Genomic DNA, 26,643 nt, shown 5'->3' with positions numbered 1-26,643 from the left:
CCTTGCCCCCTATCTTGTTCACCAGCCCGTCTAGCATGCCTTGTGCTGTCCACTGTTCACAGTGACTCCTACCAAGCTGCTGTAGCTTTATCCCCCACTCTCCAGGCTAGTCTTGCCACTTATTCCAGAGAGCTAGAGGCATCTGTTGGAAGGAACACGTTCCCTGAGCATGAACCCTGTTAGCCACCTCTGTTCACTAACTTCAACAATGCTCTTGGCCTTCCTGGGAAGTTCCTGGATAGTGCTTCTTACTCTCTGAGACTACCCAGGCCTGAGTGTGAATCGTGGCTCTGCTCTTTACCTTGTGACAGGTTATGTCACCTCTGTGAGTCTCTTTCATCGTGTGTAAAAGGAGGGTATTCGCATCTCACGTGGTTGAGAGGGTAAGTGAGGAAGGATGCATAGCACCTTGGCACTTGTCTTGGACTTACTAGATACCCTGAAATGAGTAAGTGTGGGGACAGCAGTGACCAGGATGCGAGAGAGAGATGATGCTGGGGTTGAGGGAAGTGGGAGGGTGCAGGGGAAAGGGGATCCTCTCTGCCTTTTATTGAGAGGTGCGCCACACATTGCCCACCGACGGAAGCAGCAAGATCGGCTGAATCATGAGAGGAGCTTAACAGGAAAGCAGAGCTAACCATGTGCCTAGAAGCTGATTTGTGACAGTGCCATTAGCTGCAGGACACAGCCAACCACCATCTGTAGTGTCTGGGGACTTTGCCTTTCTCCTAAGTAATGACCTGCCTAGCCCAGCAGACTGTTTCCCTGGCTTTCTTTGCAGGTGACATACACCAGCTAAGGACGAAAGCTCTGCAGCTGCTATCTGAGCACTACTGGTGCCTCTCACAATGAATCCCAAGGGGATTCCAGGAGGGGCTCACTTGGTCTCTAGCATCCTACACAGAATAGGTACCATTTATAAATGTCTTCTGTTATCTAGAGGAGCACTAGCAACCTTAAATAACAGCCTTAATCTTCACAACTACATTTGCCACATTTTTCAGAAAGGAAAACTATGATAGTTGCCTTGATTTGCTGAAGGCTGCTTAGTATAGGAAAAGAATTAGGGTCTAAATTCCAGCCATATTCTAGTCACTCTGCTGGGACACATTCCTAGCCCAAAGACGGGAGCCTGCCATGACACGTATCCTCCTTTGACAATGCTGTCTCCCTGCAAAGATGCTCTTGTGAGACATCAATGCCTCCTTACCAAGCAGTCTACCTACAAGCACATAATTGACTGAGACTATTAGAAATGGTAGCATTTTAATTATAAGCCAAGAACAAATTAAAATTAAAAAAAAGAAAGAACATACCCCGAGCCTTCAGAACTTAACGCAGAAAGTAAAGCAGAAAAAAAAAAAGAAAGGAAAGAAAGAAAAAGAAACAGCATGAAAAATCACTGTCTGTTCTAACTGTAGCTTTTATGCCCATGCAAACATTCAACGAGCAGCTAGGCTAAAGGAGGAGGCTGGCATATATTCATGGTCACTGTTGCTTTCAGTCCATGGATGGAATTTCAAGGGACTGCCATGGATAAGGAAGTGCAGGCATAGGAAATGACCTGTGTGTATTTTTATTTTATTTTTAATTGTGTGTAATGTGTGTGTCTGTGTGGGGGTATGTCCACATTCACATGGAGGTGAGAAGAGGGTAATAGACATTACAGGTGGTTATGAAGAGCCCAGCGTGGATGCAGAAAAAGTAACTTAGGTCCTCTGGAAGAGCAGTAAGTGCTCTACACTGCTGAGCCATCTCTTCAGCCTCAAGAAATAACATTTACAAAAGGGCAGATGCTTGACCACTGAGAAGGTCATGGCGTGAATGCCCCCATAAGAAGACCCTTATAGGGAGTTATCTTCTCACTTCATGCATCCACTCCTGAGGAGACTATGTGAAGAATAGGCTGACAGGGAATTAGGTAAAAGCCAGTGGCCAACTTCCATGTGAATAGCCATTTTCCCATGTGGCCTCACCAAGCACACACCTCAGCCTTGTGGCAAAACTGGGCTGTCCCTTGGGATCCTAGAACCTCAGAGGGTTGTGATCTCAGCCACCTCCACCATGTGAGATGTACAGGAAAACCTGGTATTAGGGCACTAGAAAGGCAGGAAGAACATAAGAACATACAGGAGGGGATGATCTCAGAGTAGTTTAACTGGGATGGGAAACAACAAGGACTGTGGAGCTGGATTTGGCAGTAGAAAAGGCTGGGATGTGCTCTCATGGAAAGTGATGTAGAGGCCCAGGGATGTTTGTCCTCATATAAATCCCTCAGCTAACATCATGAGGCATTAGTCAGGTTGACCCAGACTTCTAATGCATACGGTATAATGAGAATATCTTACATACATCTTCTGTGTAATGGGGTAAGATAAAGCATAGACAGCAAGAACAGTAACTTTGTTTGATTATTTTTACCTGATATTGGGGACTTCTTCTTCTACTACCAAATCAGTAAGAAGAAAATGGTGTTTGGCAGTTAGGAAGCGATTTACCACTGCTTCTCTAACCTGGGAGAAGAAATCAGCATTACTGAAGGTGATCAAGTTATTTAAATGTCATTTGGCTCAGTTTCTCTGTGCCAGTCCTCCCTCTAACTCCATCCTCCCCCGCGCCCCCACCCCCCACCTGTCTTCTATGGCTGGGAACTCTGTAGTCCCCCACCCAAACCCCACCCGCTAGACTATAAACTCATTAAGGGCAGAGTTGGACCAGTTGGTTTGGGTTGTTTTAATTTTGTTCACTGTTACATTTTTAGGAAATTGAAAAGTTTCTGAAACAGAAGATATTGATATTTTGTTGAATAATACATAAACAATAAATACAAAAAAAAAAGGAACAGTCTTGAAGCATGAACAATTGAGAACAAATTCTTTTTTAGTTTGTTTTGTTTTGAGACAGGCTTTCTCTGTGTAGCCCAAGCTGTCCTGGAACTCACTCTATAGACTAGGCTACCTGCGAACTCTGCATCTGGAGTGCTGGGATTTTAAAGGTGTGTGCAACCACTGCTGGAGACCAAGTTCTTAGTGCTCTGCCCTAACTGAATGGTTTATGTGGAGTTCCAGTAGTGAAATTTTTAGTTGTATCACACATGCTGCTTATACAGAATAATCCACCTCCTAATTTAAATAAAGGACCTCTTTGTTGCCAAGCAGTTAGTAATTATTTTTGGCACATATGTCATAGTGTAGATAATCTAGGTAGGAAGAATGCACTATAGTTACTATAGCATTTCTTTTTTTTTTTTTTAATTACGTATTTTCCTCAATTACATTTCCAATGCAATCCCAAAAGTCCCCCAACTATAGCATTTCTTATAAATAATTTTGAGATGACAAAAACAGGGGCAAGAATAAACAAAAGGCAGCTCTAGCTAGTTTTACGTTTTCTAGTATGTAAGGGAAGTTCAACGTGGATCAAAAGCTCTTGCTTTTCTCACAACGGTTGTTGTAAAGCAGCACAACAGAGCTGCAAACAGGAAAAATAGGACCCGGAAACAGGGTCCCTCCTAATCACACCCCATTCATCATAACAGTCAGCAGCACAGTCCCTGGCATAGCCTGGTGGTTTCATATATTCAAGAGGTGAATATAGTTGTCAATCTGTTATTTATATATGTGGGAAAAAAAGCCCCAAGAGACTGCATGGCTTACATAAGATGCCATAGGCATTTATAAAAGCAGAAACACTCCCATTTTGCAATCGTGGCTCTTTTCCCCTATAAAGACGGCTGTAAGTGGTTTTCTTACTTGCTGAAGGTACTTGGCTACTGTGGCTCTGTGCATGTCCAGGTGGTCCTTGGTTTCAATTACATTTCTGTCCCGTAATCGTTTCTCATAGTCCTAAAATTGAAAGGACATCAGAATGTCATGATTTTTAAAGTGCTCTCTGATGTTTTTCTTGGAGCTGCAGAATTATTTATCACATGTGGCTTGTCATAAATCATGATCTCCTTCCTCTGGACCTTTGGAGCCTAGCCAGTACGCAGGATTCTAAGTCAGTAGCTGGAATGCCTGTACACTACTTAAGTTAAAGAGTTCACACAGGAAAGAACAGACATCATGGGAAGTTGTTATAATTCAGGATGCTAGCATGTGTAACATGCAACTTGGACAAACCCTGTGCACGCTTTGATTTATCAGTGTTGAATGAACTGGCCATAGACATAGAGAAAGCTTTTGTGAAGACTGTTATCACATGGCATCTAGCTACAGGTGACTTGGGTCAGCTTCTTGGAGGACAGTAATAGATTGCTTTGGCTTTCATCTGCTCAGGCTTATCCTTTTAACTACTGATAAAACAGTGTGGGTCCCCCTGGGGAGCACCAATTCTACGTTGTTTGCCATTCTCCACCAGAGTTGAATGTCCAGCATGTCTTCTAACACAGATTGAGTGGTTCAGAGATGTCATTTTTGATGACGAGGGCACTTCTATCTCCATTGGCTAAATGGAGTTGGCCAAAACTTGGATGATACTGGTGATCATGTGGCCAACTGGAATATCCTATCTACAAATGAGAAGGAAGCCACACACCAGAAGCCCAGACAGGATGGAGAGGTGCCCTGGTATCTGGGTGGTCTTGAGGCATAGATGTATTCCACTATCCATGTACTTTTATTTTTAACCATAAACATATATTTTAAAGATTTGTTTTATTTGTATAAGTGTTGTGTTTGCATGTATATTACATATGTATGTATGTATGTATGTATGTGCACCAGGTATGAGTTTAGTACCCATGTATTCAGGAGAGGGCATCAAATTCCTCTAAAACTGGAGTTATGGGTATTGAGTGCTAGGAACTGAACTCAGGTCCTCTGTAAGAGTACGTGTTCATCTGTCCATCCGTAACCACTGACTTGTCTCTCCATCCTATTCTCGTCCTCGTAGAAATTTCATCATCTAATTCACTGCAGTTGGTAGCTGAGGAAATTCAATAGTGGGAAGAACCAAATAACTTAAAGATATCTGGCAGGAATAGTTTCTGCCTGAAAAATCACAATCCTTTCCAGAGCCCCTCCGTTCACCACCTCACACACAAACTTGCCTGCCTTTGGCTAGCTTGTCCCACCAACACATTCCATTCTCCATCACCCCTCAAGGGCCAGCAGGTCCCACCTGTCTCTGGGAGCTGGCTCAGCTGAGTCTTTGTTCCCCTCCTGCCCTTAGATGCTGTGCCTAGTCCCTGGCTGCTCAAATCCTACGCATCTTGTTCTCCCCACGCTTTGCCATTGTGTCCTGGAGAGTCCTTAACACAGACTTGCTATACTCAAATGGCGTCGCATCCTTGACTAAGGCAGGCCTAATTGTGCTGCAGTAGAGAAAGCAGCGTTGTCAAGAGCACACACATACATGGCCAGCAGCAGGCCAAGTGCCACCGCAGATCATTCACTAAATTCTTTGGACAGTTTCTTACCTGGAATACCTTTTCCATAATTTCTCGGTCATATACTGGAATTTGTTTATAGTTCCGGAATTCTGGCACCTCTTGGCTCCTAAGATGGAGAAGTCGGAACCGTTTGGATCTATTTAATTCCTCCTCTGAGACGAAGTTGAATTCCTGCTGCAGCTGCTCCAGTCGGAAGAAGTCAGGGACATAGGATTCACCACTGTTAGCAACCTGCAAGAGCAAGAAGACACCCTGCTCCAGGCGGCGGGCAGATACTTTCCAAATTAACCATGTTGGGCTCAGTGAATGCTGACTAGTTTTCAACTAACAGATCTGAAAGGCAAGTTACATTACATAGTGGAGACAAGCAGATGCTGCTGTAAGTACTTAGTGGTTGGCTTTGTTTGTTTGTTATCACCACACACTGATTTTTCTAAAATAAATAAATAAATAAATATTATTAATTAATAATTTATTTATTTTTGATATCTGTGCGCCCTGTTAATATGCAAAGTGAAAGGATTTGCTATGTCAGCACAGAGCCTTGATCAGGCGCCTACTGGAAATAAGATTACTGAATGTGTGTAAAATATCTATGACTTTTAAATTCCTATGTGCATATGTGTAGATCAAGGCTTCTTGTCAGCTGGCTTCATTCAGTTCCCAGGGTCATCATGGTCTCCTGACTGAACAGGAGCTCATGGCCTTTGCTACTGAGAGTAAGCCAGAGATGGGCACGGGCCAGCCAACTTGTAGGGCCCAGGAAGGACAGCTCCGAGACACCACAGAGAAGCTAGCAAAGTGGCTACCCTTCCTGAGGGCGCTGCCTGGTTCTTTCCCAGCTGTGACCTCCTCCTAGGAAGAAAATGGGCAGCTACTCTCTGGGACCATGGGAGACTCTGCTCTTATACTAGGGGAACTCTTGGCCCATAAAGAGGAGCGGATTGCATGGGATCTCTGTGCTTTGCTTTTCCATGGAAAAACTACGGGGTTAAAAATAAAAGGACATGATAGATAAGTATATTTATTGTTGATTTCAAGATAGTAACTAAGGCATGACTTCAAAAACATTCCATGAATTATGCTGCACTTGAGGTGGCTTTGGCTCATATTTCTGACATGAATCATCTCTGTGCTAAGCAGTGTCATGTTGGAAGGGAAGTTTGTAAGGAACAAGGATCAAATAAAATGATCTGTCTTGAAACCTAGACGAAAATGAAAGTTTCCTAACCTGTTGTATGGTCACCGTATGAGAACCCACTTGTTTATAGTAGTTTGGAGACAGTTAAATCCACTATATTTGATTCCAAGAGAGATGAATTGGGTGTGTTTAGGGTCACATGGTTATAGACAATTTTCATAAAATACCCCATCAGGACTGAAAGGAGAAGAGGGAAAGCTTGGGCTCTGAGCTCTGCTTATTATGAGTGCGGCCGTGAGCAAGCAGGTGAATCTAAAGTTAGTTTTCTTTCTGTGTAGTGGAGAAATAGAATCTTTCTCTAGGGCTATCTCAGGCTGCAGGAAACAGTAAGGAACAGAGGTAATTATATGTATTGTATGTGGATTGTGTACCATCTAAGAGTTCATGCACATCAGCAAATATCCTTATCTACTGTGAGGGCAACACAGGGCATTGATGCTCCACTGTGTCTCATAGCCAGGGAGGTGGCAGAGCTGAAATTTCAACCTGTGGTTGACAGCTCTTGCATTCTTAAACAGCTGCACAGAAAACTGTAAAAGAGAATGCATGCAAAGGGCAGGATATTTTCTCATCTGAGAATGTAGAAATGGCTGGTGCCGCTCTGGCCATGTTACCGAGATCAGCTGCATCAATGGGGCGTGGTTGGGATCATTGGGGTCAAGCTTGGACTCTGCTGCCCACTTGGCCAACTTCTTCATGTCCGTCAGCCCTGATGTGCCAATGGATGAGATGGCATCTGCCCTCTTCAAAGCACTGGAAAAACAGCAAAAACACCAACAGAGAAAGCAGTCAGGAGCTTGTCCTCAGCACGCCAGTGCTGCTTACAGAAGCCATTACCTTCTATAGGAGGAAGCCTCCTGGGAGACTCTGATTACCTTCTTTACTTGATTATTAAACATGTTATAAGGCAATGAAGAAATAGGAATGAACGGCATGCAAATGTGACCCAATGCTACAACTCTGCCCAGTGCCAAGACATGCTCCCCATTTTACATCCTGCCCCCCGTAGTCCAGGGAGCCCTGAAGGCCTCACCTCCCAGGACAGTGGATAGCAGCTTTGGACCCAGAACTCAACAGAGATCCATGCTCTGCACAGACGCCCATACCTGACTTGCTCATAACTTGCTTTACTTCTGGAGGAGCCAAAGCCTTAGCCCCAGGGGATGTCCCTAGTACTAAACTTCAGTGAAAAGATCAGAAAATGCCCAGCCAGGCTTCCATCAGAAGTGGTTCTTGACTTGGCACAGATCTGCATTTGCTTGTTACAGATTGGTATGGGGATAACGTAGGACAAGAAGGGGACAAAGCAAAACCTATTCTAATTTTCCATGTGTTGAAGTCATCTGGAAAAGTGTCTTCGCTGGGATGGAGATACACCATTTTATTCATCTCTCTCTCTCTCTCTCTCTCTCTCTCTCTCTCTCTCTCTCTCGCTCGCTCTCTCTGTGTATGCATGGTTGAAAATCTTTTTATTTTAGAGGTGGGGCAGCCATGGCCGGAATGGTAAGATGATGGATTGATAATGAGTCTGTCTATGCCGAGATGGCAGAGGGAACCTCTCATAGAAGGATGCAGGGTTCCAGTCTATCACAGTGGACTAGATTGGGAGGCCAGGACTCCTCCTTCTGCTCTGGAGGAGAACTGAAGATCTAGCTGTTGGCGAAGAAAGCTAACGATCAGGAACTTTCCCACATCTAGCAAGCTCTGCCAGCCACTTTTATCAAAGAAGCTTTATCTGCTATGCACCCACAAGTTCACGAGGCGAGAGAACGCAGAGTTTCTGAGACAATTAAACAAACAAACATTTTTTGGTGTATCTGACACCAATGGCCATCCTATATATGTCAACTGATTATTATTCTAAATTTTAAGAAAAATGTAAATGAACCATTAAAGTACAGGCAGCTAGAAAGAAAGGAGAAAACATGGCATCCCGAGCCTCCCCACCCCCATGTCTCTAATATAGTCACCAATTCATCCTAGTCATGTTACCTTCGAAATCCAATGTTCTGCTGTGACAGTGGAGGAATTAAAGGAATCCCATTTTCCCCAACGGCCCATGCCACACTGTGGGACACTTTCCCTGATGTCATTAGAGTCAGTTGATTGCTGCCATCAGCTTCAAAGGAGAAGGGCACCCCTAAGGGAATAGCAAGGTCAACAGAATGGTGCTTAGAAAGGAGAGGACCCAGGCCTGCAAGAGTGCAGATAGAGATGGAACCTGGGGTAGGGGTGGTAGGTGAGAGCGCATGCTCCAAGCTGGGCCACTAGATTTGTTTTGCATGTAAATCTGCACAGAATCAAGCTCTCTCTAACGCTGAGAGTAGAGTTTCCATGGTGTACTATCCTTGAGACCATTGGTGTGCAGTATCTGCGTTCTGCTATTTCACAGCTGTGAGAACTTTGAAGATTACCTGCCTTTCCTGAACCTTAGCTCTTCTACATATAAGGGAAAATACCAGCATTCTCTTAAGAAGTTTTTAAAAATGAGGTATTTGTCCATTTATTTAAGACATTTACATGAGCTCCTATTAAGGCAGTGAAGAAATTAAACAAATTAAAAGAGATGAGCTTATGTGATCTTTTAAAAAATTGAGTCCTGTTGTGATGTTTGTGCTTTAGTGTTTATAACAGAGCTAGGAAAGGCTTAGGATGCTGGTGAACATTAAGCATCAAGGAAGAAGATATCAGAGAAGATATAGAGGAAATTTATGCTGTAGGGGTCAGGGGTGTGGATGCTTTCATGCTGTGGCCAAGGCAGCCTGATTAGAAACACTTTCTGGGCAGGCATGCAGAGGCAGACTGGATCACTGAGTTCTGGGCCAGCCTCATCTACATAGCAAGTTCCAGGACAGACAAGATGGGATTATCTAGGAGACAAGTGACAGAGTGACAGCTACATAGAGAGAACCTGTCTAAATAAACAAACAAACAAGCAAACAAGCAAACAAACAAACAAACTAGACACCAGATAATGCCTCTGAGGAAGGAAGGAGACAGTCATGTAGGTAAAAACCATAAGGTTGGTCCATCGTGGATTTTACCAGAATCGAGAATGTTAATGAATTGTTGTAGAATATTTAACCCCAACCCAGGATTTCTACCCAGTCTTTGCCTCTTTAGTTCCCAGATAAAAGACACACATAACCTTTATATTCATAATAAGCCTTAAATGGCACAGGAGCTGGGCAGATACCTATTTTCCATATTGTTAAAATTTATTTTCCTATCCATAACCCTGAGTTATTACTTACTATGTTTCATCTGGGCTGCTCTTAACTCCAACTGGCCTGCCCTCAGGGCCACCTAACCCACAAACGCTTCTCTCACCTCCATTTACCTTCTTCACCTCATGATTCTCCTCTGACCCCAAGTCCCAGAAACCTAAACCCTACCCATGTCTCTTTTGCCTAGCTGTTGGCTGTTGGCATCTTGATTTGCCAATCAGAAATATAGGGGCAGTGTCACTTGGGGCTACATGCAGACTCCAGGTCTTGGAGGCCAGCATGTAGCATTACAATAGACTGTAAGACCAAACCTCAGCAATAAATGATCTCCCTATAATGATTGAAATTCGTGTCTTTTAGCCTTATACACCTATATCTCTCCGCTACATCTTTTTATGCACAATTCTTCATTTTCATTTCTAATTATTTCTTTACAAAAGGTTATTACAAGTGGGATTAAGGCATCAAAGAGCTTATCAAAGCTCTTTAATTCATACTACAAAATACTTTATAATAGTGTAGTCATATGTGTTCTCATAGAGAAATGACTTGGTAAACATCCATGTATCTTCTGAACACATGTGAAGGCTAAAAGAAGTTCTACCATGTAGGTCCTAGAGATTAGACTCACTCCCTCAGTCTTGGCACAAAGAGAGCCTTTACATGCTGAGCCATTTTACTGGCCCTCTCTCCCTTCCCCCAACAACCCTCCTAGACAGGGTGTTATTCTGTACTTCAAACTGTGGTCATCCTCCTGCCTTAGCCTCCCGAGTGCTAGGGTCACAGGTATGAGCCACTATCCCTGGCTTCTTTTGAATTTTTGATAACAATTTTATAATTACTTGGTGATAACTTTTAATCATCTGGGAAGTAGAAAAAGACAGATTCAGATATGACAATGGTAACCATTAGCTGCTGAAAACAATTAGCTTTTCTTACCACTTCCAACTCCCTCATGGTCTAATGTCACATGCTGGGTACTGCTGAACTCCACCTCTTCAATGGGGGCCCTTCCCGTGACAATGGTCGTCTCAGGGATAGGCAGGAAGACCTCGGCTAGCAAGGTGGTACCACTATGACCAATAGTTTCATAGACCTGAAATCCAGAGAAGAGACTCAGCCAGTAGAAGTGACAATAGAATGTGCTCTCAGGTATCAATCTACATTGTTAGTGTCTGTGCTGGTCTGCCCCACAGACCATCTTATATATACCCTGCTTGGGACCAGCCTGATTCTCTGTTTCTCTAGTTTCCTGGGATAGGACATTGTGATAGTCAATATTATCAACATAATGGGATGGATCTAAGGCTACCTAGGAGACAAGTAACAGCATGTCTGGGTCTTAGTAGATGGTCACGTTGAACTATTTCTTCAGCAAATCAACTAGGGAACTCTCTGATCCCAGTAGTTCCCTACCAGCCTTTTTAGACACCTAGAGTGGCAACCTATCTGTTTTCACTGACATTACAAAGAGAAATTTGATCATCAAGAGGCTGACCCATTCCTCTTGAAACACTGAGTTTGCCCATAGTTGACTTTAAACTATCTTACAATTTCAGTGACCACAAAATTCTGTGGACAGAGATTATAGTTAACAGATGTACCTGAAGCATTAAGCTCTCTGGCCAGTTGAATATCTGCAGGTTGAAAATCTGTCCAAAGTGAACCCGGAAATCTGCCCCTAGAGGCCGGCTAACAGTCCTCGACACCTCTTTGCTGTTGAAGACCACCTTTAAGTACACAGAGCGCCTCCTGACATCTTCCCTTCTGGAGACCTCCACCCTGCAAAGTGAGACCACCCACAACTGTAGTCAGTGTTTGATTACGAAGGATCACTGTACATTTGTTAACAGGACGGACACCAAACATTACAAATGACATGGTGGCAACATAATATCATTCCATTTGACCCAGACAGTGACAGGTCTTAAGGAGCTTGCTATAATCAAATATTATGACATGGAACTAATGGGGAAGCCATTGACAGGCACTGAAAGGACAAGGGCAGGCCCCTGTTGGACTACAGTCTCCTCCAGTTTCATAAATGAGGCCTATGCTTACATATAAAACAAAATCTTAAGTAAAGTGAATTCCTTGTTAAGTGGAATTAACTCAGGACTGGAGAGACTCAATGGTAGAAAGAGGGGAAGGGGGAAGAGAGAGGTTCCTGTTCTTCTAGGTGATCTAAATCCAGGTCAGGCAGCTTCTACTGTCTTGAGTTTCAGAGGTAGGGGGTTCACCTGATGACCTCTTCTGACCTCCACATCACCCACACACATAGCATGCATACATAGACACATAAACAACAAATTTTTTTTAAAGGAGTTAATTCAAGCTGCATGGAACAGTAATGACTTGTGTTTAAGCTGATAGTTTTTTTTTTTAAAAAGATTTATTTATTTATTTATTTATTGTATACGAGTACACTGTGGCTGTCTTCAGACATTGGATCTCATTACAAAGATGGCTGTAACCCACCATGTGGTTGCTGGGAACTGAACTCAGGACCTCTAGAAGAGCAGTCAGTGCTCTTAACTACTGAGCCATCTCGCCAGCCTCCCTAGCCAACTGCGGCTGATAGGTTTTACATGAAACTATGGTAGACCATTTTAGCAGTTAGATCAGGTCTCCTTCCCTAAGCTCTAAGCTTTTCCTTCATGTTTTCATAGAGTAGGTGGCTGCTCATTGTATGCTCAGTACTAAGAAATACGGCTTACTTTTAAAGACCATTAGAATCACAGAACAGTGTACCCTGGCACACTGAGAGAGCACAGGGAGCTTGAAAACACATCAGATTCTTCAAGATTATTGTTTAATCTTATTGTATATATTTGCAGAGACACTACAAAAGTGCTAGTCAATAGCAATTACTGCCCATTGACAAAAGTAAAAAAAGATATTTAAATAAAAACAGATATAGCATTTTGAGATGGTAGTTTAGCAATTAAATATTTTTGGTTAAGTATATAAAACATAATATTTGTTATTTTAACTTTTTTGAGACAGTGTTTATGTAGCTGGCCTTGATCCTTTTCTTTTTACTTCCCAAGTGCTGGGATTTCAGGCATGACCCACCATGCCCAACCATTTTAACTATTTTTAAATCTACATTTTAGCACCAATAAATACACTCATGTGCAACAGTCATTGCTACATACCTAAAGAGTGTTTCATTATCGCTAACAGAAATTCTCTTGTCATTATTAAGTGGAGAATCATTTTAATATTTTATATTCCTGCAATTTAGACATATCCAGACATGAATGGGCTTAAAGCTGAAATCAAGAAGCAAGGAGACACCTCAGTGTATCTGCTAGCCCGAGGGGGCATGCGCATAGGAAGTCACTGTGGAGAGCAGGCATTGACTTGTTGGAGTTCTTTTCCACAGACAGCTCTATGGATAGTGTTCCTGGGTAACAAGTGGGGTGCAAAGATGGGGGAACCCTAGGACATCTCTAAAGTAAGCATACATGGGCAGTTTTACATAGTTCAACCTCATGTTTATGCATGGGGACATGGTTCTTCTGTTCATATGGCATAGTGTGATTATATATATATATATATATATATATGTATATATATATATATGTATATATATATATATATACATATATATATATATATATATTTCTCTGTGTGCTCCTGTGTGTGTATGGGTACATGTCAGTGTGCACCAGTGTTATCAATGGTCAGAACATGTTTACCTTGTACATTCCAATATCATGTATGGTTAGAACATGTGCTTACCTGGGACACTGGTCATTGGGGGTCACATTCCCTGCCAGACTCAACTCTGGAATGAGTGTGGGCTCCCCTGGCCTCCTTCTGCTGTGGGCTGCTCTCTCCCGCACCTGCTGCTCTATGACAGCTGGGTCAGTGGGCTCTGGGGGAATGGGCTTCGTAACCTCTTCCTCAGGGAAGGGCTCCTCAGCCTCTTCCTCCTCAAGGTGTTCCTCTGCTGTTTGCTTCTTTTTCTTCTTTTTGGCCCTCTGTTGGGTAGGAGGTGACCTGGTTTCAAAACAGTCTCCGGGATTGGCTTTCAGCAGCATGGCACTGAGAACGGAGAGAACTGGACAACTCCACCCTCAGCCCGTCTCTAACATCCTTTCCCTGTGCTTTGGTTCTCCCCCAAAGTGGAAACAAACACAGACACCACACACACACACACACACACACACACACACACACACACACACACACAGCTTCTGAAATGAGGCAACATCTGAAGAGCATTCAGCAGGGGCATCAACACCCTCCATGCATGGCAAATACACATTCGACATTACATTACTGATTATACACAATGCTATCAATATGGTGTCTGAGTGGCTTTTTGGAAAAAAGATATTACCCAATCAATCCCTTTTGGGCCTCCCTAACAAAAGAGTTGGAGGGAGACCTCTGTGTGGCCTGTTGGTCTAGCTTCCCTTCTCCTGTCTCAGGGGTTTGCCTTCCAAGGCCCTCCCTAGGCAGCCCTACTACAGTAATGCTGAGTGATGCTTTGCAAACCTGGGCTTTCCTCCAGGCCTTCCACTGCTGATGAGACGTTCTGTACTCTTCCATCTTTGTTGCGTATTCCTCCATGTGTTCCTCCAGCAGTTCATGGATCTCAGCTTGAATCTCGGCTTCATATGCATCCTCATCTAGTTTCGGGTCAACTTTTTCCCTTTAAATGAATTTGCAGATCGTGGTTATTTCTTGGAATGAAGTAAAATGGTGACCATGCAGCAGATATAATGCTCGGCTTGCCCTGTGCCAGGGTCTTGCCTAAAACTATTGCTTGTATTAAGCTGTGAACCTCATGCTATCATCAACTCTGAAGAGACATTAACACAGACAGTTAAGAAACTAGCCTGTGAGTATACATGGGGAAGAGCTGTGGACCACTTAGTAATAGGGCCACTCTGGATAATTGTCCCTGTGGGTTGCCAAGGTGGAGTAAATGCTACTCCAAAGGGCCCGAGGACTCATTTGAAAAGTTTTATTATGTCTTTGTTACTGAGTCTCTTAAGCCACTTCCTGAACTTGGGTTGATGACTTCAGGTTGTTTCCTTATGATTTTGTTGACAAGCCATTAGTTCATCCCAATAAAAAGAGTATATCCACAGTGCATCCTGTAGAAGTCTGTAGTACGGAAATGCCTTTTACAACCATCTCAGTAATTGTGATGGTTTCAATAGGTATGGCCCCCATAGACTCCTATGTGTGAATGCTTGGCCCATAGGGAGTGGCACTATTAGGAGGTGTGGCCTTATTGGAGAAAGTGTGTCACTGTGGAGGATGGCTTCCAAGCCTCATATATGCTCAAGCTGTGCCCAGTGTCACACATAGTTTCTTTCTACTGCCTGTTGATCAAGATGTATAACTCGCTGCTCCTCAAGCACCATGCCTGCCTGCATGATGCCATGTTTCCCTTCATGATGGTAATGGACTGAACCTCTGAAACTGTAAGCCAGCCCCACTTAAATATTTTTCTTTATTGCCTTGCTCATGGTGTCCCTTCACAGCAATGAAATCCTAACTAAGGTACTGGATTAAATAGATGTGAAGGTCCCCTGCTCATCTACAAGGAGCCTTTTCCTCATTCCTGACTGGGGAGGTTTTGAGGGGGGCACAACAGACAAGCCGCACCTGTGTCAGCCTGGCAGTCTGGAGTTGGTGCTGGGTATGGACTGCTGACTCATTTTTACCTGGTGTGGTCTACCTTCCTGGTTTCACAGTCCGTAATTTTCTCCATTGCCTAAAACTATGAGTGTTAGTCCAATATTTGTGTGCAGAAACAAATCTTGAGAGAAACTTGTGGGGGAGGTTTGGGACATACATTTATTTATGTATGTATGGATTGATTGATCGATTGTATATAGCTGAGGACTGAAGCTAATAATGTCTTGGTTAAATCTAGGCAAGGGCTCTACTACTGAGCTATACCTGTAGCTTGAAATATTTTTGACTCAGTACTTTGAATAGATACTAAGTGGGAGGTAGCCTGCTAGTTCCATGTACCCAATGTGGCAAGGCTCCTGCCTCAAAGGGCAATCACACTTGTATTTGCCCTGAACACGTTATGAATGGTTTCAGTTTTGGACAATTACAGCTTCTCCATCAAAATTTATAATTATTTTCAACTGAAAAGTATATGTTGTTAAGAAAAGTGCTAGATAAATGCCTTGGTTTGTTACTTTTCTCACATATGTATGGGTACACCATGCCCCAAAGAGATGCCCAGAAAGGGACCAATAGCAGTTGCAGAGAGAGTCTTCATGGAAATCGACAGCACAGTGGGGCATTAAACTACATTCCTACTGATGTATGGAGTTCTCCTGAACTAGGAATCACACGGGTCAGCAAAGCACACCTTTCCTATACTACAAACAAGGAACAATTGCAACTGGATTGAAAAGGAAATGGGAAACACATCACTAGGAAGATTATAGGAGATGGTGAAGTAGTTATCTGTATGAAACAGGAGGTAGAAAATACCAGACAATAAACAGGAGCATATTCTATGTTTTAAAACTAAAAGTTTCTCACTAGAGGGGAAGAAGGAAGAGGGAGGGGCAGAAATGAATGGGGGGAGGGCAGGTTGGGAAGGAAGAAGGGGGAAGATCTCCTGAGAACAGAGAGGTCCTGGATACCTGGAGCACATTTCATGAGCAAGTTCAGGTCCCAGGTATCTTCAGAACGCATGCAAATCACAGGCAGGTAAAGGAGGCATAATAAACCCAGCCTTATGAGAAGTCAGGAGAATAGAAATTATACCAGGTGACAGGGACACTGGTGAAGGCATTAAGGGACATCACGCCTCTCAAGTGCATTTGGAGTCAGCATGTCAAATGGGAGAAAACAATTTCACTTCCAGGGACATGCATCCAGGAAACCGAGGTGCAAGCACACTAAAAGGCAAGTCTGAAACTCTTATGTAGTAAAGTTTGTGGGGCGTGTGTGTGAGTATGTGTGTGTGTGTGTGTGTGTGTAGTATTTATGGATACATGTTGAAATGTTGAGTGTCTTCCACCATTGTCCTCAGCCTTATCTTTTGAGACAGCCTCTCTTCCTAAACTTGGTTCTCATCAGTTGGCTACCCTGGCTGGTGAGGGACCTCTGGGATCCATCTGTCCTGACCCCAACTTCCAAGCACCAGAATTCCAAACTTGTGAAAGCATGCCTAGCTTTTCTCATGGGTGCTTGGGATCAGAACTCATGCCTTTATGCTTATGCTGCAAGCATTCTCTTGACTGAGACAACTTCTCACCTAGATGCTGTCAATCACGGAAATATACATAGCACAAAGAATTGTGTATTTACACATTGAGTCTTTAAAAGTGGAAAACAAGCAATATTAAATTGTATATTCTCAGGGCTGAAGAGATGGCTCAGCAGTTAAGAGCTGTTCCAGAGGTCCTGAGTTCAATTCCCAGCAACCACATGGTGGCTCACAACCATCTGTAATGGGATTCAATGCTCTCTTCTGGTGTGTCTGAAGACAGTGACAGTGTACTCATAAACTTAAAATAACTAAATATTTTTTTTAAAAAATTGTGTATTCTCAAGGGTTATATACAAGGCAGGAAAACTATGGTTGTAGACACAGACAGCTGTTAGTGCGGCTGGAGAGAGGCCTGGGAGCTGTCAGGTGCCTTAGATACTCCAGTTCTCTGCCTGGTAAGCAGCTGCAAGGCTGAGGCTGTTCGCTCATAGTTTTTAAACTCTATCTATGCACTCCATATTCTTTTCTGCTCTATGACACAGCCCGATAAACCAATACCCGAGAAGCCTTACTTTCTCAAGACGAGCTTCAAAGGCGTGTTTGTAAACCTCTGGAACTCCCGTAATGACTTCATCTCTTTCCAGACCTTTATGATGGTCTTCAGCAGTGTTCGATCTTTCTCTTGTTCAGCATCTCGCAGTTTTCGAGTCTGCCTACGAGATGTAATAACTGGTGAGTTTGTATCAGTTGTGTTCATTTATAAAATGCTAATAGTGCTGCATCATTGCATACTGAAGTAGACAGCCCTCCCTTGCACACGTGGCTGCAAAACTGCAGCCCAGCTTCCTATGCCACGTCGACTTTCTCTCTTCTAACACAGTGCTGCCAGGGTTTCTAAGTGAATTTGGGATTCTTTGCATCTCTGATTCACTCATCTGACAATTTTCTCTTCTAAGAGTTTTCAGTATTTCTGAGAAACTGTTGGGTTAGCAGCTGTGAAAGGAAGTAGAAAAAGAGGAGGTAATAGGATAAGGTCTGTATTTTGGACATTTTCTTTAATTTATTCTCTCTTAACTGAATTGTTCAATTTGATAGACTAAATTACCTTTTAAAATTCTTTTTCAAACTATTGTCCCTCCTACTGACAGCTGCCTTTGTAGTTATGACAGGAAGAGACTAGCAGGAGTGCTTGTCTCGGATGAAGAGTGCTGACATCCCAGTTGTCAGACAAGCTCTGAGGTGTTGAGACAGATCCTGAGTTCTGCACAGAGAGGATACAATGCTGTTGCCTGCTGTGAAGAATTTTAGTGCTAATGAGATGACAAAGGGTTCTGGTTTCAACTGTAGATGTGGCATTTGAAAGTGTGTTCTCTCTCTCTCTCTCTCTCTCTCTCTCTCTCTCTCTCTCTCTCTCTCTCTCTCTCTCTCTCTCTCTCTCTCTCTCAGTTACTTAACCTGTTTTGGGATCATCTGATATATAAACCTTCTTCATAAATGGTAGCCAAATCCAGACTCCAAATTCACTCTGGCCCACCATAAATCAGCTAGTGGATTAATTTTGAACAGGTGCCATGTATGGTCCAGGGTGTACAGACATGCCTACAAAAGACACCGTGTCTCTATGCTCAAGTAGTTTGTGGTACAGCCCAGAGATGAACACACACAAAAGTGATGGCAACATATGACACAGTGTGGACCTATGAGTACATCCTGGGAAAGCCAACAGGGTGGGACACTGAAGAAATTAGCATCCCCTAGCTATGGCAAGGCCCAAGAATGGCAGCTCTACTTGGACTGACTTGGGCTATAGAGACAGCACAGAGAAATAAGGGCGTCTGGCTTCTTAGTGGCTCACCAGGAATTCAAAACATGATAGTTATTGCTGGGAACCCAGGACTCAGGAATCTCTAATAACCTTAGGAAGCAAGAAAGTGACAGCCTTCCTGGGCATATATTCAGAAGATGTCCCAACCGGTAAGAAGGACACATGCTCCACTATGTTCATAGCAGCCTTATTTATAACAGCCAGAAGCTGGAAAGAACCCCTCAACAGAGGAATGGATACAGAAAATGTGGTACATTTACACAATGGAGTACTACTCAGCTATTAAAAACAATGAATTTATGAAATTCCTAGGCAAATGGATGGACCTGGAGGGCATCATCCTGAGTGAGGTAACCCAATCACAAAGGAACTCACACAATATGTACTCAATGATAAGTGGATATTAGCCCAGAAACTTAGGATACCCAAGATATAAGATACAATTTGCTAAACGCATGAAATTCAAGAAGAACGAAGACCAAAGTGTGGACACTTTGCCCCTTCTTAGAAATGGGAACAAAACACCCATGGAAGGAGTTACAGAGACAAAATTTGGAGCTGTGACGAAAGGATGGACCATCTAGTGATTGCCATATGCAGGGATCCATCCCATAATCAGCTTCCAAACGCTGACACCATTGCATACACTAGCAAGATTTTGCTGAAAGGACCCAGATATAGCTGTCTCTTGTGAGACTATGCCGGGGCCTAGCAAACACAGAAGTGGATGATCACAGTCAGCTATTGGATGGATCACATGGCCCCCAATGGAGGAGCTAGAGAAATTACCCAAGGAGCTAAAGGGATCTGCAACCCTATAGGTGGAACAACAATATGAACTAACCAGTACCCCGGAGTTCTTGTCTCTAGCTGCATATGTATCAAAAGATGGCCTAGTCGGCCATCACTGCAAAGAGAGGCCCATTGGACTTGCAAACTTTATATGCCCCAGTACAGGGGAACCCCAGGGCCATAAAGGGGGAGTGGGTGGGTAGGGGATTGGGGGGGTGGGTATGGGGGACTTTTGGGATAGCATTGAAAATGTAAACGAGGAAAATACCTAATTAAAAAATAAATTAAAAAAAAAAGAAAGAAAGTGACAGCCTTGTGTGAATTTTGGCTTTGGCACCTACTAGCTGGCCTTGAACAAGCTAAGACACTCTCTATTCTCATTCATTGTACACTTCTAGGGAAAAACCACGATTGTTTCTCTTTTCTCCCCCCCCCCCCCCCCCCGTGTGTCTCTGTCTCCTTCTCTTTCTTCTCCCTCTTCCTCCCCTCTCTGTGTCTTTCTCTCTCAAGCTGATGACTATTTTCATACTCATTCGAGGCTAAAACTAAAACTATCCTCATATAGAGGCTGTGTTTTAAAGATAAATACTTTTAGAACCGTACATGCCTGTACCTCTAGGATTTGAGAGGCTGAGGCAGGAGGACTGCCACAAATGTGAGGCCAGACTTGCTACATAATGAGAAAGGCCTTGCCAAACATCCAACATAACTGTAATAAGAGTAATACTTTACATTTTAAGCATACTTTTTAATTCTTTTTCCAGTATACAAACTGCACTAATTCTCACTTTGCAAGAATAATTTCCAATTCATGCCTAGATTGGAGAAAGAAAAATGTACATTGAAACTCCAAGATTATTATTTTCTTCTCTAAGAATTTGTTCTGTAAAAATATACACACACACTAACACACAGGGATTTTAATTATTGTACAATTTAAAAATTATCTGAGCAATGCCTGTCACTTCAGGACTTCACACTCTAAAGTAAATCTATTAGTAAATCTATATAATAAATGGTAGCCTTTGAATGATAGATACTTAAATGTGTACTGAGAAGAAAAGGGCTAAGAGGTGGGCACATAAAAAAGCAGGTGACAGAAGGGACTATGCAAGGATTTCTCAAAACAATAAAACATGTGCATATAGACCCCCATTTGTATTCTATATTTCCTTATTCAGTAGCAATGATTAGGGCTTTACATTTTGAATTTTAAAATAATGAATAGCTCAAAGAATTGGAAAAGAACAAGCCAGGCAGTGGTGGCGCACACCTTTAATCCCATCACTTGGGAGGCAGAAGCAGGCGGACTTCTGAGTTCCAGGCTAGCCTGGTCTACAGAGTCAGTTCCAAGACAGCCAGGGCTACACAGAGAAACCCTGTCTCGAAAAAACAAAACAAAACAAAAAAAGAATTGGAAAAGAACAGACACTGAACAAGATGCTGTCCACTGACAACTTCTCTTAATGACTCTGTATTATTTTCAATGATATTACAACCAAAGCTGCCCTCCCCTGCCAAACTCACACTCCTTTTCTCCCTCCCAGGATAAAAATCAGATTGGACAGGTACCTTTTCTGTCCACAGCATAGAGGTGTTACCCGAGACAAATGAGTATTGTCCATGTGCAAACAGCCTATGGCAGATGGGTTTATCATTCAACACTGCTTTCCAGATTTCCCCACATGGGAGCATGCTATCAGGCACGTCCATCTAAACTGTGGAACAGATGGCTGTGTCTGCACAGATGTGATCCTGGTAGCACTGGCTGATTTCTAGATCTCCCTTTGTGGATGATGTGGCACATCACATCATTTGTCTTCCTGTGACCCAGGCATGTGGCTCTTTAGACTACACACCCCTGAAACTCTCACTTCCAGCTGGTGGGCACTTTTTTGTGCTATACTAATTTTAAAAATTATTTTTAATAATGTCACACATATACACTCTTTAGTCTTACCCCTTTTACCTCTCTACTGCCCCTGTCCACCCTGAACCCTCCCCACAAATCACATTTGTGACCCTCCAAGATCAATGAGGACAGTCTGTATGACAGTGAAATGGGAGGTGTCTGTTGGAACCTGGTGGCCTCAGCTGTGGAGACACAACCAAAGACAGTGATTCCCTCTTCTCTCGGAGTCTATGTATAGGCAACTGTTCAGAGGTAAAGGGGTAGATAGGTGGTAGGGCCTGTGAGCCCTTCTGTCTTCCTTGATTCATTTGTAATTGAGCTTCATTCATATGTTAAGTTACCAATATCATTGTTTCATTTGGCAGAATTGTACATGAATTCAATGCATTTTCAAAAGTCTGGAAATACGAAGTGTAAACTCACATCTAACAGGAAATAGGAAGTGTAAACTCACATCTAACAGGGAACAAGGGAAGTCCTTGAAAACTTTACTCACCGAATTTCAGATTTATACTCATTGATGGTTTTCTGGGTTGTGTCAAGAGACTGATGAGGTTTCTCTGGGTTAAGACTGGTCTGAACAGCTTTTCTTAGTGCTTGAAGCTTAACATGATAGGGATAGAAGTTTTACGTTAGAAGCTCATTAACCATGAATTGAAAGGTGCGAGCATCTTCTGTGGATGCTCAAGGCTCCAGCTATCTATCTTCAGACTTTCACCAAAAGCACCAATGCTGATACTGACAAAGAGTTGCTGATTCTGTTTTTTATGAGTCCATATTGTCTGAAGCAATCGTTGCCAGTAGAAGCCTCATAGGATGGTATCACACTAGAAATGAATCCAAGGGACAGCCATTTCTCTGCATCAGCTGAAGCTGCTGGTGTTTGAGCGCTACTCTATGTAAAGGGTCTACATAAAAATCAGACTGTCTGTGAACAGACATGTTCTCAAGCTACCAACAGTCTCAGGAGCTGAGATCACTTCATTAAGTAATAACTTTGTGTCTCGTGGGTAAAGCCACTTGTCACACACGCAAGTCTCCCTCTGTAAGGCAAATGGATGCTGAAGAATCCGGGCTTATTAATTGAATACAATCTAAACCCTCCTGTAGTCGCTAATCCCAAACTTTCAACTTGTTAAGATCTAGAACCATCTGGGAGATGGGCATCTAGGCATGTGTGTGAGGGGTAATCTTGACTGAGTTCACTGGGGATGGGAGACCCACCTACTGTGGGTAGCACCATTCCTCGGATAGAGATCCTGAACTATATAACATGGGGAAATAGCTGAGCACTTAACTCCTGCCTCCTTAACGGTCTCACTGTGATGGAGTTTATCCTGACTGGTGAGCCCAAATAAACCCTTTCTTCTTCATGTTGCTTTTGTCAGGGTATTTTAGCACAGCAACAGGAAGAGGAAATAAGACACCTTCCTTTTGCCTCTAGGTAGGACACTATCACACACCCTGGGCAGAGAACACATGAAATGGGGACAGAAACATTCGATGTTAGAAGCATCCCCAGTGGGTTAATCAGAAGAACCAGCCCCATCAGCCACAAGCATGGAGAACACAAGTACCTTATCTGTAAGGAATTTCGTCTTATTTCTTTGCTGTCTTGCAAGGTACTGGTCATACAACTGGGCCAGCTTTGATGCCAAGACATGCTCTCGGCTAAAACAGGGATGATGAGTGAAGATTAAGCCAGAAATATCGATGTCCAGTTGGAAATTTCCTGGAGGGTCTCCAGATCCAATCATATGCTGTCTACTGTGGACATACTTCTCTGCCTGCCAAAGAGAGCGGACTGTGAGTCTTGTCCTCAAAGGAAAGGCTGTCAGATAAAAGCTATCATGAATCTTTTCCATGTAGACTTCCTTGTTTCTTAAAGTCTTGTGTTTTGCAGCTTGTGTTTTTGGCCTTGAGCATTTGGATCACAGATACCCTCTGTTGTAACTAAGATTTAAAAATCTGTAGCATGTTGAATCATGTAGGGAGAGAGGTGGGGGAAGACTGAGCCCCACATGCAGAAATGGGAAGGGAATTCTTTGGTGTGCAGTGTATCAACTAAGACAGTTTTTCATCTAAAACCTCTTCAAAATATTCCCCATCAATCATTACTGTTTACTGAAGCAGGGAGCATCACTGATTTTGTGCTTATATTCCTCTCCTGGTTAAAGACAGACTGCCATCAGAGAGTGCTGCTTTAAGACAGAGTAAAAAAAAGCAAGTGTTGCAATAGATGAATGTTTATAAGAGTATATTTTCACAGGGCAGTTGTGGCACATGCCTTTCTTTAATCCTAGCACTTGGGAGGCAGAAGCAGGTGGATTTCTGAGTTCAAGGCCAGTCTGATCTGCAGAGTGAGTTCCAGGACAGCCAGGGCTATACAGAGAAACCCTGTCTTGAAAAACCAAAAAAAAAAAAAAAAAAAAAAAAAAAAGTCTGATAAAAGAATGAGGAGGACTAGGTGGGAGGAAGTAGGGGTATTCAGGAGTGAGACAAGACAGGGTAACAGGGATGAGTATGGGCATAATTCATTGCATACATGTTGAACATTGTCAAAAATAAATAAAAGATAAGCTAAATGTCATTTTAAAGGAGAATCTGAATGTTTCAGTAATTAAATATAGGACACACCATATTAGGTCCCATAGGAGCCACTAATTCTAAGTATACATCAATAGTGTGTGTGTTTGTTCATCTAGGAGAACCGTGTAGAACTGACTAGGTAAAAATTGACTGGCTAAAACTCGTATATACTTTCTTTGAATTCCTGTACAAAGAAACAAGAGTACAACAAATTTTACCACCAAATAAAGGCTCATATGGGCATGCTTTACCAGAAGTACAAATACAGAAAACTATGTTGACAATAATAACTTAAAGGCCAGACACTCTATGAAACAAATGAGATATTTCCATGCATACACACACACACACACACACACACACACACTCACACACAGACACACAGACACACACACACAGACAGACAGACATACACAGATACGATAAAAGTGTAGAGTTCATTCCCTTCTTCGTCAGCTGTGGAATAATAACACTCTAATCATGGCTCTCTAATGCCAGAATCTCCTCTTCTGCACATTCCAAGCACATTCCCACCAGGTAAGGGTTTTTTTTTTCTCCTTTAAATTGGCTGCAACTTGATTCTGAACTTCAGTGGATTGCAGACACCCACCAGTCATTGTTGAATAAAGAGGATGTTGCATGCAGAGTGCAACAAGGTTTCACACGATGGACAAAGGCTAACTAAACATTTCTCCTCAGGCTACCATTTCTACAGATGAAGATACAGAGAAACCCAAAGATATACAAGATCATGGTCCCAATCCAGCATCCCTACCTGAGACATGCAAAAGAATTAAATGTAGAGAGTACCGACCATGCTCCCCATAGATGAGAGGCCGGAGTGGGGGCATCAGTTCTGTCTTGGGGTTTTACAACATCCATTTAGCTTCATAACTTGCTAAATAAACCATTTATGCTATGCCATCTTGTAATTTTCTAGTTAACACAAATAGCTTCCAAAGCTCTTTCCAGCAAAAGAATTGAGCAACTGGTCTTAAAGCAATCCCTCCCAACTTTAGTCAGTGACTACTACATTAACAGTCTATTAATCTGGAAAAAAAAAGTATGGAAATGAGAAGTGGCAATTAAATTCACATATTCCTATGACCACTCAGATACTCTGCATTAATTTAAAAAAAACACTTCAGTGTAGCAAAACATGGATAATTAAATGTCAACATTAGGTGTGATGGGAATTTCCTCTTTGGCTGAGTTCTGCACCACTCTCTCCTCTCCATGGGAGTTTCCAGACTTATAGTCACCCAGGGTGTGGTTCTGAGGCTCCAGCCTGTGTGCTTGGGATGAGTAAGCGCCTGTGGTAGAGTGTTGCTCTGTGCTCCCAATGTTGCCTGGGGCACTTTTTACCAAGCCTTCCTCTCCCAGCTCAGCATGAGCTCATCCTCCAGTAACTGCTGCTGGTCTCTCTACCTTCAGTGCTAAGTTCAGACGTTCAGAATCCCCAACCCTAACATGTAAAGGGTTCCTAACATCAGGGAGAAAGAACCCAGGGTCTCCTCTTCTTCCACCTGCTTACATTTCTTAGAGACTGAGAACTGTCATGGAAGAAATGGCAGTGAGTTCTCCCAAGGAGAGAGAATATTTCCAAGTGTATTTCAAGTTGTGAAGTTGACATGACTCTTCATTCTTTATTTGAAAACTAAAGCGCAAGGCTGTAAGAGGAAGCATTGGTGGACGATCTACTGGTATTCTCAGCAGATGCTCAAAGAGATGTCTATACCTACATATCAACGACAGGATAAAAAATAAGTTTCTACATGTTCCTGAGAAAATAATAACGAAGCTCAATCAAGTGTTATGCCTCAGGCAGATGCTCCGTCTTCTCCTCCAGGTCTTCCTGGAGACCATTCTCACTTTCCCTTTCCAGGGACCATGCCATATCTCCTGGGTTATGGCCTGGGTGGATATAGGATTCCTTTACAACTGACCGTTATTCGTCTTAGTATTGACAGAGGGAGATGGGGGATTGATATCATCATTTTCCTCTAGAGCTATGAGCTAATCCATCAAGGGTCTCTCTCTCTCTCTCTCTCTCTTACACACACACACACACACACACACACACACACACACACACATACACACACACACTCACACACACACACACCTGTCCCAACATATGGAGAATCAAGCAAAAGGTGAAAAGAATAAGAAGAAAGAGGGAGAGAGGGAAGGAGGGGAATGAGGGAGGGAGGGAAAGAGGGAGGAAGGGGGGGAGGGACTGAGACTCCTCCAGCCCCCAGCCCATGTCCCAGTCTTTGGCTGTACTTCCTATGCCTTCCCCTGCAGTTTTATAAGTTTTCACTAGGTTTTGCAACAAATACAGACCTTCTATAAAAAAGTTGGGAAGAAGAATAGGAAGGTCAAGTGCTAAGTTTTACCAAGTACTAGCAAGGAAGATGGACTCCTTGTAATTTCCTCACACTGGCCTAGCAGGCAGTCCACCCCCAACACTGTACTGTTAGCCCCTGGCTCCTTTT

The 26,643-nt window shown here is 42.9% G+C and overlaps 1 protein-coding gene across 7 annotated transcripts in view; it reads right to left on the bottom strand.

Annotated features, from left to right (window-relative positions):
* Window positions 1-26,643, bottom strand: part of Cc2d2a (coiled-coil and C2 domain containing 2A) — a 104,691-nt gene that overhangs the window by 42,196 nt on the left and 35,852 nt on the right. For all 7 annotated transcript variants that reach the window (XM_085836666.1, XM_085836671.1, XM_085836668.1 and 4 more), the window contains exons 13-24: window positions 23,134-23,343; window positions 22,053-22,159; window positions 17,600-17,740; window positions 14,330-14,486; window positions 13,568-13,809; window positions 11,425-11,602; window positions 10,760-10,916; window positions 8,586-8,733; window positions 7,208-7,346; window positions 5,420-5,623; window positions 3,753-3,845; window positions 2,422-2,513 (exon numbers count right to left, since the gene is read on the bottom strand). In XM_085836666.1, the coding sequence (XP_085692792.1) occupies window positions 2,422-2,513; window positions 3,753-3,845; window positions 5,420-5,623; window positions 7,208-7,346; window positions 8,586-8,733; window positions 10,760-10,916; window positions 11,425-11,602; window positions 13,568-13,809; window positions 14,330-14,486; window positions 17,600-17,740; window positions 22,053-22,159; window positions 23,134-23,343 (1,868 nt within the window). The remainder of the gene's footprint in view (window positions 1-2,421; window positions 2,514-3,752; window positions 3,846-5,419; window positions 5,624-7,207; window positions 7,347-8,585; window positions 8,734-10,759; window positions 10,917-11,424; window positions 11,603-13,567; window positions 13,810-14,329; window positions 14,487-17,599; window positions 17,741-22,052; window positions 22,160-23,133; window positions 23,344-26,643) is intronic.

This window comes from Mus caroli, unplaced genomic scaffold (genome assembly GCF_978045245.1).
Source record: "Mus caroli unplaced genomic scaffold, Mus_caroli_1 scaffold_4, whole genome shotgun sequence".
Taxonomy (NCBI): Eukaryota; Metazoa; Chordata; class Mammalia; order Rodentia; family Muridae; genus Mus; species Mus caroli.
This window is presented reverse-complemented; position numbering and strand designations above follow the sequence as displayed.